Source organism: Coregonus lavaretus (genome assembly GCF_964263955.1).
Source record: "Coregonus lavaretus genome assembly, contig: HAP1_SCAFFOLD_2827, whole genome shotgun sequence".
NCBI classification, from domain to species: Eukaryota; Metazoa; Chordata; class Actinopteri; order Salmoniformes; family Salmonidae; genus Coregonus; species Coregonus lavaretus.
The window spans coordinates 29,841-44,273 of record NW_028160549.1 but is presented as its reverse complement, the minus strand read 5'-3'; the positions used below and the strand labels follow the sequence as shown (position 1 = coordinate 44,273).

At 44.9% G+C, this 14,433-nt stretch overlaps 1 protein-coding gene across 2 annotated transcripts in view; it reads left to right on the top strand.

Moving 5' to 3' along the window:
• Window positions 1-14,433, top strand: part of LOC311121683 (histone-lysine N-methyltransferase KMT5B-like) — a 33,223-nt gene that overhangs the window by 3,907 nt on the left and 14,883 nt on the right. The window contains exons 2-3 of one of the 2 annotated variants that reach the window (XM_084196141.1): window positions 9,789-10,039; window positions 10,650-10,797. In XM_084196141.1, the coding sequence (XP_084052267.1) occupies window positions 9,877-10,039; window positions 10,650-10,797 (311 nt within the window). In that variant the 5' untranslated portion in view covers window positions 9,789-9,876. Of the gene's footprint in view, window positions 1-9,788; window positions 10,040-10,649; window positions 10,798-12,267; window positions 12,313-14,433 lie in introns of those variants that run through there. The other variant, XM_084196142.1, reaches the window with a different exon arrangement.

Here is a 14,433-nt window from a genome sequence, read left to right as displayed (position 1 = left end):
GATAATAAACAATACCAGCAGCGTATGTGATGAGTCAAAGGGGGGTGGTCAATGCAGATAGACCAGGTAGCTATTTGGTTAACTATTGAGCAGTCTTATGGCTTGGGGGTAGACACTTCAGGGTCCTGTTGGTTCCAGACTAGGCTTGGGCAGTATACCACACGGTCTGCCATCTGCCCGGTACAGTTGAAACCGGGATTAATCCGTGAAGAGCAGACTTGTCCAGCGTGCCAGTGGCCATCGACTGTGATTATTTCCCCACTGAAGTCGGTTACGACGCCGAACTGCAGTCAGGTCAAGACCCTGGTGAGGACGACGAGCACACAGATGAGCTTCCCTGAGATGGTTTCTGACAGTTTGTGCAGAAATTCTTCGGTTGTGCAAACCCACAGTTTCATCAGCTGTTTGGGTGGCTGGTCACAGACGATCCCGATGGTGAAGAAGCTGGATGTGGAGGTGCTGGGCTGGCGTGGTTACAAGTGGTCTGCGGCTGTGAGGCCGGTTGGAAGTAGTGCTAAATTCTCTAAAACGACGTTGTAGGCGGCTTATAGTAGAGAAATTAACATTCACTTCTCTGGCAACAGCTCTGGTGGACATTCCTGCAGTCGGCATGCCAATTGCACGCTCCCTCAAAACATGAGACATCTGTGGCATTGTTGTATGACAAAACAGCACATTTCCGTGGCTTTTTATTGTCTCCAGCACAAGGTGCACCTGTGTAATGATCATGCTGTTTAATCAGCTTCTTGATATGCCACACATGTCGGATGGATTATCTTGGCAAAGGAGAAATTCTCACTAACTGGGATGTAAACACATTTGTGTTCAAATTTGAGCTAAATAAGCTTTCTGTGTATGTGGTACATTTCTATGATCTTTTATTTCAGCTCATGAAACATGGGACCAACACTTAACATGTTGCATTTTATATTTTTGTAAAGTGTAAAGACAAAAAGCACCACCCGGTGGACGAAGTGCACGGAAGCTGTTACCATACACATAGCAAAATACATGTTTTCAATCCACACGGTGGAAAAGAAGGCCTTCAAGGACATGATCCACACATTAGACCCATAGTACAAGCTGCCTGGGAGAAAATACTTATCAAAAACAGCAATTCCAGACCTTTACAACAGAGTCCGACGAGAGGTTGAGGTTTTAGTGTCCGGCGCGGATCACATTTCCTTGCCCACAGACGTGGTCCAACACCGTACATTTCTCTAACAGTACACCTTAATGAAGACCGGAAACTTCATTCTAAATGCCTGCAGACAAGCTTTTTTTCCCCCAGAAAACCACACAGACGACCACCTAGCTGAAACACTCCGTGAGGCACAAAAATAATGGACATTTGAAGAGAGAAAAACTGTCCGCAATAACAACAGACAATACTGCAAACATTGCAGCTGCAATCAGAAAACTGGGCTGGCAATGGTTGAATTGTTTTGGCCACAATTTAAACCTCGCGGTAACAAACTGTTCCAGAGAACAGAGGGAGAGTTGGGAGTCTTGCCACGCTACTACAGGATCTTAAACCTCGCGGTAACAAACTGTTCCAGAGAACAGAGGGAGAGTTGGGAGTCTTGCCACGCTACTACAGGATCTTTAAACCTCGCGGTAACAAACTGTTCCAGAGAACAGAGGGAGCCTTGGGAGTCTTGCCACGCTACTACAGGATCTTAAACCTCGCGGTAACAAACTGTTCCAGGGAACAGAGGGAGAGTTGGGAGTCTTGCCACGCTACTACAGGATCTTAAACCTCGCGGTAACAAACTGTTCCAGAGAACAGAGGGAGAGTTGGGAGTCTTGCCACTCTACTACAGGATCTTAAACCTCGCGGTAACAAACTGTTCCAGAGAACAGAGGGAGAGTTGGGAGTCTTGCCACGCTACTACAGGATCTTAAACCTTGCGGTAACAAACTGTTCCAGAGAACAGAGGGAGAGTTGGGAGTCTTGCCACGCTACTACAGGATCTTAAACCTCGCGGTAACAAACTGTTCCAGAGAACAGAGGGAGAGTTGGGGGTCTTGCCACGCTACTACAGGATCTTTGTCACACAGCTGGCCTAAAAAAACAAGACCTCCTGAAAGCACAGGCTGAGCTCGGCCTCCAAGAGCATTGTCTAGTAATGGTAAATAGAACTACATTTCAAAACAACATATTATAATCTGTGATGCGTAGTAGCCTTGGCCATGCACAAATACATTCACATTTGAACGAATAAATGACCATTTGAACAAATAGTATTATTATTACTGTTTTGTTACGTTATTGTTACAAGCGGTGGTGATTTTAAAACGTTGTAATGTCACATTTTATCCACACAGGACAGTGCGACAGAAAATGATAGAGAATACTAGAGCAGTCTCCAGCAATTCGACAGGTAATGGGGAAAGACCGATGCGCTACCCCCCCCCAATTCGCTATTTTTACTGGCCTATTTTACAGGGCATCTAGGCTACTGGTAATTTCGAAGGCCTATCTTGTTGCTCAAGGTGTAAAATATTCATGCTGCTGAACAAGTCTTATTGTTGTAGTTGGTGTTATTTCTTATTGAATTGTTTTGTTATATTTTGTTTGTGTCGTAGGCTACACTGTTTGTCCTATTTTGGAAGCAGCAACTGCAAGTCATTTCGATTCCAGGAGGCCAAAAGTTTTTCTGACTTAGTTTTTTCGTTATGAAATATTTGCCATCTTATTGCACTCGGAAGTTGTTTGTTTATATTTGAAGAAACGCAATGCTCTTTGTTCATTTGCCGGCATGCGGAGTTGAACGCCTCAATACCCACCCTATCAGCGATTTATTTTATTTTATATAAACATTCGGTAATACCGTAATCCCAAGGATGGTATGAAGGTAGTGGAAAATGGATACCGCCCAAGCCTATTCCAGACTTGGGTGACTGGAGTCTTTGACAATTTTGAGGGCCTTCCTCTGACACCGCCTGGTATAGAAGTCCTGGATGGCAGGAAGCTTGGCCCCAGTGATGTACTGGGCCGTACGCACTACCCTCTGTAGCATCTTGTGGTCGGATGCCAAGCAGTTGCCATACCAAGCGGTGATGCAGCCAGTCATGATGCTCTCAATGGTGCAGCTCTAGAGGATCTGAGGGCCCATGCCAATCTTTTCAGCCTCCTGAGGGGGAAGAGGCGTTGTGGTGCCATCTTCACGACTGTGTTGGTGTGTGTGTGTGGACCATGTTAATTGCTTAGTGAGGTGGACACAGAGGAACTTGAAGCTTTCAACCCGCTCCACTACAGCCCCATCGATGTAGATGGGGGCGTGCTCTGCCCTCCGTTTCCTGTAGTCCACGATCAGCTCCTTTTGTCTTGCTGACGTTGAGGGAGAGGTTGTTGTCCTGGCACCACACTGCCAGGTCACTGATCTCCCTATAGGCTGTCTTATTGTTGTTGGTGATCAGGCCTAACACCGTCGTGTCGTCAGCAATCTTAATGATGGTGTTGGATTCGTGTGCGTGGCTACGCAGTTGTGGGTGAACAGGGAGTACAGGAGGGGACTAACGCCTGGATCAGACCGACCGGTGTCATTGCATCAATGCTGCGTAATAAATTCTACATTTTCATTATGTAATCCAAAAATGTTTACTGCATGTGTGTGCAACAAAAGTTAAACGTTCAGCTTTTGCTACTATATCTGTCAAGTGTACGCATACAATTTGATACATAGGTTGGAAATATCCAATGGATGCCCCACACAGAACGCACTGCAACTGCGTCTGCAATGCAATGCAAGGCAGACGCAGCATTCCATTGGAAATGAATGTACTTCTGGTGTACCAATAACCCAAAGCACACACCCCTGAGCCCCCCATTTTAACAGAAGATGCAAGTTGAGGATGCAGTGACGTGTCCTTACCGCGCACTTTTGAAGCCAATAGGACGAGTAACGAACCGCAAAATCACTAGCCGGTGCGCGAATTTCAATTTTGGGGGAAGGTAACTTACACCATAAAAATTACACCTTTTTTTTACAATAAAGCATTCCATGCGTCATAGAATTTGCAGACTTAAGTAAGAGCCTACTATTCCTAATGTGATGAGTAGATTGGATAGTCGTAATTTAGGATAATAATATAACTCAATCACTGTTCACAAAACAAAGACTGTTCATTGCATGGCTGAGCTCCTATAGCGTAGAGGCCTGGGCTATGGGCTCTATCAGATACGTTGCGTTTTTTTTTGCACGGCAAAAACACATTTCATGCAATTCTACTACACTTTATGATTGGATACATTAGCATAATATGTTTTTAATTACGACAAATGACAGGGTAGCCTACTCTGCTGACACTGACAAACAGATCAATAAAAACAACGTCGTCCATATAATAGGCCTAGGAGAAGGGGAGACGCTAATAGAATGTGACATCCATCTAAAAATGATTGTATTATAGGAAATTATTGTCCAAAAAAACAAACTTTTTTTAAGTGGAACGGACCCAACAACGATGAAGCGTGAATATGCACAGTGCGCACTCACTGGGGTTGTGGCTGATGCTCTCCGCTGCTGCTAATAAGATGGGCTATAGACCTACTGTTGTTGTTCAATTAAGTTGAGCATTTTTATAACTAAAAGACAGTTTAGTCTTTTTCATTTTGTTCTCTTTTTTTAAAAGCAATAGCCGTTTTCCCGCGATTAGAATTTTGAAATATTGCGATATGCCTGACTGGCCCTCTCTACTTTTCACTGACAGTCGCAACTCAACCATAATCTATTTGGTGTTTGTCGCGCGCAGCCTTTCCTTCCATCTGTAGGCGATGCGCGCGCAGCCTTTCCTTCCATCTGTAGGCTGCGAGTTTAAAACAATCCACAACTTATTTCTTTAAGGCTAGGGGAAGCTGTTGATCCTCTGTGGCCAAATCATGCTTTAGGAGCATATTTGAATGACTGTTTTTCATTCTGTATAGACAGGAGTGGGCTAATTTAGGCTATGTAATTTTGGCAATTTATTTACATTTACTTAGGCTAGGGAAAGCTAAGCTTTCCCTATGTCAATCTACTATCCCCCATTTGTAGAAAAGTTGACTTATTCTATGGTCAGCTTGTTGAGAAAGAAATGTCCCAGACAGACTCCGGGACAGTTGTGGGATGATGGATCACATTCATACAACCAGTACGCCTCGGCTACATAAAAATTAAATATTAAAAAGCAATGGATCTGATCCAACAGATCAGAACGTTTAGCTTAACATTTTTGATAAACTATTATTTCTTCACATTATTAGTGCAGCAGCCATTTGGCTACCGGACAATGAAATAAAGTTGAAAACCAATAGAACATGAAAGAAAAAGGCTACAGGTTTCAATGGCAATAAGGAAGTCTTTAGAAAATATTTGCCTCCACGGAGATGGTCGGGTTTTACCCTAGGCTACTTTGAGGCAAGGTAAAAGATGCCTCGTAGTAAAACGTAAAAGGTTTCAAACCATTTTTAAGTAGCTATACGTTTTCAAAATGCATACTGCCTCCAGCTCATTGCAAAGTGGTGTGTGACGCGCTGAAGCCTGCCTTCTGTTGCCGACGCATTTGAATGGCGAATGAGAAGTGCGCTTCAATTACCAGTTGAGAATTATTATTTTTTTTTAGATGTTTTTAATCATGGCCCCAAAACTATTTTTAGCACATGGTTGCATTTAGATCTGTTGTGCAATGATTGGGCTTATGAAAGTGCTGTCCAATAGATTTTCCCTTTATATCTGTATGCTATGCGTGTGTGATTAATTTAATTCCACTAAATGATGTAAATTTACCTATAGACCGATTTTAAACATGACCAGTTAAATGTATTTACATCAACTGGTATTTCAATCTAAAAAGCTTTATTTCGCAATGGAATTACTACTTATTTTTTTGGGATATTTTTATTTAACGGCTTTTCAACAAAATAAATACGGCCAAAAGTCAGCTATTACTGGCTGACGGAAACCCTGGCACTACGGGGCAGTATTCATTTAGACAGGTTACCTTGGTTACCTACAGTCCCCTGTAGCTCAGCTGGTAGAGCATGGCGCTTGCAACGCCAGGGTTGTGGGTTCGTTTCCCACGGGGGGCCAGTATGAAAATGTATGCACTCACTAACTGTAAGTCGCTCTGGATAAGAGTGTCTGCTAAATGACTAAAATGTAAATGTAAAATGTGTTCTTGGGTACAAGGACTATAGTGGTCTGCTTGAAACATGTAGGTATTATAGACAGGGTCAGGAAGAGGTTGAAAATGTCAGTGAAGACACTTGCCAGCTGATCAGCGCATGCTCTGGGTACTCGTCCTGGTAATCCATCTGGCCCCGCGGACTTGTGAATATTAACCTGTTTAAAAGTCTTACTCACATTGGCTACGGAGAGCGAGATCACACAGTCGTCTGGAACAGCTGGTGTTCTCATGCATGGTTCAGTGTTGCTTGTCTCGAAGCGAGCATAGAAGGCATTTAGCTCGTCTGATAGGCTCGCGTCACTGGGCAGCTCGCGGCTGGGTTTCCCTTTTGTAATCAAATTCAATCAATCAATCAAATTGTATTTATAAAGCCCTTTTTACATCAGCAGATGTCACAAAGTGCTATACAGAAACCCAGCCTAAAACCCCAAACAGCAAGCAATGCAAATGTAGAAGCACAGTGGCTAGGAAAAACTCCCTAGAAAGGCAGAAACCTAGGAAGAAACCTAGAGAGGAACCAGGCTCTGAGGGGTGGCCAGTCCCCTTCTGGTTGTGCCGGGTGGAGATTATAACAGTACATGGCCATTAAGGCCAGATTTTTCTCCAAGATGTTCAACCGTTCATAGATGACCAGCAGGGTCAAATAATAATCACAGTGGTTGTAGAGGTTGCAACTGGTCAGTACATCAGGAGTAAATGTCACTTGGCTTTTCATAGCCGGGCATTTAGAGGTTGAAATAGTAGCTGCGGTAGAGAGAGAGAGTTGAAAACAGCAGGTCTGGGACAAGGTAGCACGTCCAGTGAACAGGTGTGGAAACTGGAGCAGCAGCACGACCAGGTGGACTGGGGACAGAAAGGAGTCATCAGGCCAGGTAGTCCTGAGGCATGGTCCTAGGGCTCAGGTCCCAGCGTAGTAGGGTTTGATCCTAGTACTATATTGATGCTTTGCCTGTTTAATGGCTCGTTGGAGGTCGTAGTGGGATTTCTTATAAGAGTCCGGATTAGTGTCCTGCTCCATGAAAGCGGCAGTTTTTGCTCAATACGGTTGTTCCCTGTAATCCATGGCTTTTGTTTGGGATACAGTGGCTTGCGAAAGTATTCACCCCCCTTGGCATTTTTCCTATTTTGTTGCCTTACAACCTGGAATTAAAATGGATTTTGGGGGGGTTTGTATCATTTGATTTACACAACATGCCTACCACTTTGAAGATGCAAAATATTTTTTCTTGTGAAACAAACAAAAAATAAGACAAAAATAACAGAACTTGAGCTTGCATAACTATTAACCCCCAAAGTCAATACTTTGTAGAGCCACCTTTTGCAGCAATTACAGCTGCAAGTCTCTTGGGGTATGTCTCTATAAGCTTGGCACATCTAGCCACTGGGATTTTTGCCCATTCTTCAAGGCAAAACTGCTCCAGCTCCTTCAAGTTGGATGGGTTCCGCTGGTGTACAGCAATCTTTAAGTCATACGACAGATTCTCAATTGGATTGAGATCTGGGCTTTGACTAGGCCATTCCAAGACAGTTAAATGTTTCCCCTTAAACCACTCAAGTGTTGCTTTAGCAGTATGCTTTGGGTCATTGTCCTGCTGGAAGGTGAACCTCCGTCCCAGTCTCAAATCTCTGGAAGACTGAAACGGGATTCCCTCAAGAATTTCCCTGTATTTAGCGCCATCCATCATTCCTTCAATTCTGACCAGTTTCCCAGTCTCTGCCGATGAAAAACATCCCCACAGCATGATGCTGCCACCACCATGCTTCACTGTGGGGATGGTGTTCTCGGGTTGATGAGAGGTGTTGGGTTTGCGCCAGACATAGCGTTTTCCTTGATGGCCAAAAAGCTCAATTTAAGTCTCATCTGACCAGAGTACCTTCTTCCATATGTTTGGGGAGTCTCCCACATGCCTTTTGGCGAACACCTTTTCTTTAAGCAATGGCTTTTTTCTGGCCACTCTTTCGTAAAGCCCAGCTCTGTGGAGTGAACGGCTTAAAGTGGTCCTATGGACAGATACTCCAATCTCCGCTGTGGAGCTTTGCAGCTCCTTCAGGGATATCTTTGGTGTCTTTGTTGCCTCTCTGATTAATGCCCTCCTTGCCTGGTCCGTGAGTTTTGGTGGGCGGCCCTCTCTTGGCAGGTTTGTTTTGGTGCCATATTCTTTCCATTTAATGGTGCTCGTTGGGATGTTCAAAGTGTCGGATATTTTTTTATAACCCAACCCTGATCTGTACTTCTCCACAACTTTGTCCCTGACCTGTTTGGAGAGCTCCTTGGTCTTCATGGTGCCGCTTGCTTGGTGGTGCCCCTTGCTTAGTGGTGTTGCAGACTCTGGGGCCTTTCAGAACAGGTGTATATATACTGAGATCAGGTGACACTTAGATTGCACACAGGTGGACTTTATTTAACTAATTATGTGACTTCTGAAAGTAATTGGTTGCACCAGATCTTATTTAGGGGCTTCATAGCAAAGGGGGTGAATACATATGCACGCACCACTTTTCCGTTATTTATTTTGTATAATATTTTGAAAAATATAATTATTTCATTTCACTTCACCAATTTGGACTATTTTGTGTATGTCCATTACATGAAATCCAAATAAAAATCAATTTAAATTACAGGTTGTAATGCAACAAAATAGGAAAAACGCCAAGGGGGGTGAATACTTTTGCAAGGCACTGTATGTGCGCACGGTCACTGAGGACAACGTCGTCGTTGCACTTATTAATGAAGCCGGTGACTGATGTGGTAAACTCTTCAATATTATCGGATGAATCCCGGAACATATTCCAGTCTGTGCTAGTGAAACAGTCCTGTAGCTTAGCTTAGCATCCGCTTCATCGGACCACTTCCGTCACTGGTACTTTCTGTTTTGAATTTTTCCTTGTAAGCAGGAATCAGGAGGATATCGTTATGGTCATATTTGCCAAATGGAGGGCGAGGGAGAGCTTTGTATGCGTTTCTGTGTGTGGAGTAAAGGTGATCAAGAGTTTTGTCGTCTCTAGTTGCACAGCTGACATGTTGCAGCGCCATCTAGCCAAATACACAAGTTGCAATTTAGAAATGTGGTTGTGCATCGGCAGTTTCTCTCATGTCACTCACTGACAGTCACTCAATTAGCCCATAAAATGGATATTGGTAAGTTAGTCCAGCGGCTAGCTATCTGGGCGAATTACCGACCGGGGGGGGGGGGGGGGGCAACAATTTCTCGTAGGGCCCCCAAAAAGGCTAAAGGCTAAGGGCTATAGGCTAAGGGCTATAGGCTAGGGCTATAGGCTAAAGGCTAAGGGCTAAAGGCTAGGGCTATAGGCTAGAGCCGGCGAAGACTGGATGTGTGGGTATGGATGTGGGTACGCAGACACTGCGGCCCCTCACGATGAGGTCAGATTTTTTGTGGCCCCCACCCGATCAAAGTTGCCATCCCTGTTCTAAACAGTACATCCAAACAGAGTTCAGTGATCTCAGTTTGAGCTTTTTCATACAAGTAGCGGCATCTATGGCTTCGGTCTAGGGTGGAGACCATGTCTTCTCTTCGGTATGACTGGATGATGTAATGAGATGGTGTGTGTGTGTGGTCTCTAACCGGGCATCCATCCATTCCTCTTCCCACCCCAAGGTGACAGCCCCTAGCTTCCAGTCTTCCCCACTCTGAATGCTCCCTCAACTCGGAGACTAAATGCAACTGGACCAGGGGGCTTGTGGGTATGAAGTGGCTGGGCCAATCCAAGAGCATGGTGTTGAATGGCAGCAGGTACTCCACCAGCTCCCAGCAGCCTGTGAGCCATAGCCAGACCCGCTCCCAGCAGCAGCTGCACCCACAGAGGAGCTCTCTACGACCGGGGACTGGCAGCAGGAGATGTAGCCGCCGTGAGTACTGCGACTGGGACTTTATTCTATCAAATGGGTCGTATTCATAAGTGCACACCGTAACAAAACGTTTTGCAATGGAAAACAAGAGTTTCTTATTGGACACGTTGAGGTAATCCCTTCTCCTTTCAGTCCGTTGGCTTCCGTTTGTTTCCTAGTGAGTGACCCTGGGCCTAGTTCAGTTGGTACAAAACATTTTGAAACAGAGCCGTAGGCTTTACTATGTACTTGATATTGTCCAATAACAGCACAGATTTTAGTTTTCTGTTGCAAAATGTTTTGCTATGGATTGGCCAACTGATCCTAACCATTACCAATAGTGGGGAAAATGCAACAAGATTAGCGTCTAGGGAGCAGTTCCCAACCTTTTCCGTTCCGGGGAACACCAAATCACAGTCGAAAGCTCTTGAGGACCACCATTCACCGAACCATTTTAACAGAATATCTTGGAAGTCAAATTTTGTCAATTTTAGTAGTGAATGTAAAAAATTAAAGGCTGTGGTCCTTGAGGGTGATTTGGTGTTCCCCGGAATGTTAAAATGTTGGGAACCGCTGGTCTAGGGGTAACTTCACCCTACTCTGTGCACTCATTTACTCATGTTTTTCCCAGGGTTCAGTGCGGCCATCCTGGAGGCGGAGCGACGCTGTGTCCCATCCTCTGGGATGACCGCCAAGGAGCTGTGTGAGCACGATGACCTCACCACCAGCCTCATCCTCGACCCCTACCTGGGCTTCCAGACACACAAGATGAACACCAGGTCTGTCTGGGGCCTTAACCCTAACCTTAAACCTGACTCTGACCCCTAACCCTCATCCTCGACCCCTACCTGGGCTTCCAGACACACAAGATGAACACCAGGTCTGTCTGGGGCCTTAACCCTAACCTTAAACCTGACTCTGACCCCTAACCCTCATCCTCGACCCCTACCTGGGCTTCCAGACACACAAGATGAACACCAGGTCTGTCTGGGGCCTTAACCCTAACCTTAAACCTGACTCTGACCCCTAACCCTCATCCTCGACCCCTACCTGGGCTTCCAGACACACAAGATGAACACCAGGTCTGTCTGTGGCCTTAACCCTAACCTTAAACCTGACTCTGACCCCTAACCCTCATCCTCGACCCCTACCTGGGCTTCCAGACACACAAGATGAACACCAGGTCTGTCTGTGGCCTTAACCCTAACCTTAAACCTGACTCTGACCCCTAACCCTCATCCTCGACCCCTACCTGGGCTTCCAGACACACAAGATGAACACCAGGTCTGTCTGGGGCCTTAACCCTAACCTTAAACCTGACTCTGACCCCTAACCCTCATCCTCGACCCCTACCTGGGCTTCCAGACACACAAGATGAACACCAGGTCTGTCTGGGGCCTTAACCCTAACCTTAAACCTGACTCTGACCCCTAACCCTCATCCTCGACCCCTACCTGGGCTTCCAGACACACAAGATGAACACCAGGTCTGTCTGGGGCCTTAACCCTAACCTTAAACCTGACTCTGACCCCTAACCCTCATCCTCGACCCCTACCTGGGCTTCCAGACACACAAGATGAACACCAGGTCTGTCTGTGGCCTTAACCCTAACCTTAAACCTGACTCTGACCCCTAACCCTCATCCTCGACCCCTACCTGGGCTTCCAGACACACAAGATGAACACCAGGTCTGTCTGTGGCCTTAACCCTAACCTTAAACCTGACTCTGACCCCTAACCCTCATCCTCGACCCCTACCTGGGCTTCCAGACACACAAGATGAACACCAGGTCTGTCTGTGGCCTTAACCCTAACCTTAAACCTGACTCTGACCCCTAACCCTCATCCTCGACCCCTACCTGGGCTTCCAGACACACAAGATGAACACCAGGTCTGTCTGTGGCCTTAACCCTAACCTTAAACCTGACTCTGACCCCTAACCCTCATCCTCGACCCCTACCTGGGCTTCCAGACACACAAGATGAACACCAGGTCTGTCTGTGGCCTTAACCCTAACCTTAAACCTGACTCTGACCCCTAACCCTCATCCTCGACCCCTACCTGGGCTTCCAGACACACAAGATGAACACCAGGTGTGTCTGGGGCCTTAACCCTAACCTTAAACCTGACTCTGACCCCTAACCCTCATCCTCGACCCCTACCTGGGCTTCCAGACACACAAGATGAACACCAGGTCTGTCTGGGGCCTTAACCCTAACCTTAAACCTGACTTTGATCCCTAACCCTCATCCTCGACCCCTACCTGGGCTTCCAGACACACAAGATGAACACCAGGTGTGTCTGGGGCCTTATACCTAACCTTAAACCTGACTTTGACCCCTAACCCTCATCCTCGACCAATACCTGAACTTCCGCTGCTAAATCGTTGCCCCCACTCCCAAATTGTTATATATATACACAGTACCAGTCAAAAGTTTGGACACACCTACTCATTCAAGGGTTTTTCTTTATTTTTACTATTTTTTACATTGTAGAATAATAGTGAAGACATCAACACTATGAAATAACACACATGGAATCATGTAGTAACCAAAAAAGTGTTAAACAAATCAAAATATACTCTTGGTATTCTCTCAACCAGCTTCACCTGGAATGCTTTTCTAACAGTCTTGAAGGAGTTCCCACATATGCTGAGCACTTGTTGGCTGCTTTTCCTTCACTCTGCCGTCCGACTCATCCCAAACCATCTCAATTGGGTTGAAGTCGGGATTGTGGAGGCCAGGTTTTCTGATGCAGCACTCCATCACGCTCCTTCTTGGTCAAATAGACCTTACACAGCCTGGCGGTGTGTTGGGTCATTGTCCTGTTGAAAAACAAATTATAGTCCCACTAAGCCCAAACCAGATGGGATGGCGTATCGCTGCATAATGCTGTGGTAGCCATGCTGGTTAAGTGTGCCTTGAATTCTAAATAAATCACTGCAGTGTCACCAGCAAAGCATCCCCACACCATCACACCTCCTCCTCCATGCATTACGGTGGGAACCACACATGCGGAGATCATCCGTTCACTCACACCACGTCTCACAAAGACACGGCGGTTGGAACCAAAAATCTCTGTCTAATGCCCATTGCTCGTGTTTCTTGGCCCAAGCAGGTCTCTTCTTATTATTAGTGTCTTTTAGTAGTGGTTTATTTGCAGTAATTCGACCATTAAGGCCTGATTCACAGTTGATGTTGAGATGTGTCTGTGACTTGAACTCTGTGAAGCATTTATTTGGGCTGCAGTTTCTGAGGCTGGTAACTCTAATTAACTTATCCTATCCTCTGCAGCAGAGGTAACTCTGGGTCTTCCATTCCTGTGGCGGTCCTCATGAGCGCCAGTTTCATCAAAGTGCTTGATGGTTTTTGCGACTGCACTTGAAGAAACTTTAAAAGTTATTGAAATGTTCTGGATTGACTGACCTTCATGTCTTAAAGTAATGATGGACTGTCGTTTCTCTTTGCTTATTTGAGCTGTTCTTGCCATAATTTAGTATTTTACCAAATAGGGCTATCTTCTGTATACCCCCCCACCTTGTCACAACACAACTGATTGGCTCAAACGCATTAAGGAGGAAAGAAATTCCACAAATTAACTTTTAAGAAGGCACACCTGTTAATTGAAATGCATTCCAGGTGACTACCTCATGAAGCTGGTTGAGAGAATGCCAAGAGTGTGCAAAGCTGTCATCAAGGCAAAGTGTGGCTATTTGAAGAATCTCGAATATAAAATATATTTTGATTTGTTTAACACTTTTTTGGTTACTACATGATTCCATATGTGTTATTTCATAGTTTTGATGTCTTCACTATTGTAAAATTGTAATTGTAAAAAATAAAGAAAATCCCTTCAATGAGTAGGTGTGTCCAAACTTTTGACTGGTAGTGTGTGTGTGTGTGTGTGTGTATATATGTATATATATATATATATATATATATATATATATATATATATATATATATATATATATATATATATATATATATATATATATATATATATATATATATATATATATATATATATATATATATATATATATATATATATATACACATTATATATACAAAAGTATGTGGACACCCTTTCAAATTAGTGGATTCAGCTATTTCAGCCACACCCATTGCTGACGTGTATAAAATCGAGCGCACAGCCATGCAATCTCCATAGACAAACATTGGCAGTAGAATGGCCTTACTGAAGAGCTCAGTGACTTTTAACATGGCACCGTCATAGGATGCCACCTTTCCAAGAAGTCGGTTCATAACATTTCTGCCCTGCTAGAGCTGCCCCGGTCAACTGTAAGTGCTGTTATTGTGAAGTGTAAATGTCTAGGAGCAACAACGAATCAGCCTCGAAGTGGTAGGCCACACAAGCTCACAGAACGGGACCGCCGAGTGCTGAAGCGCATAG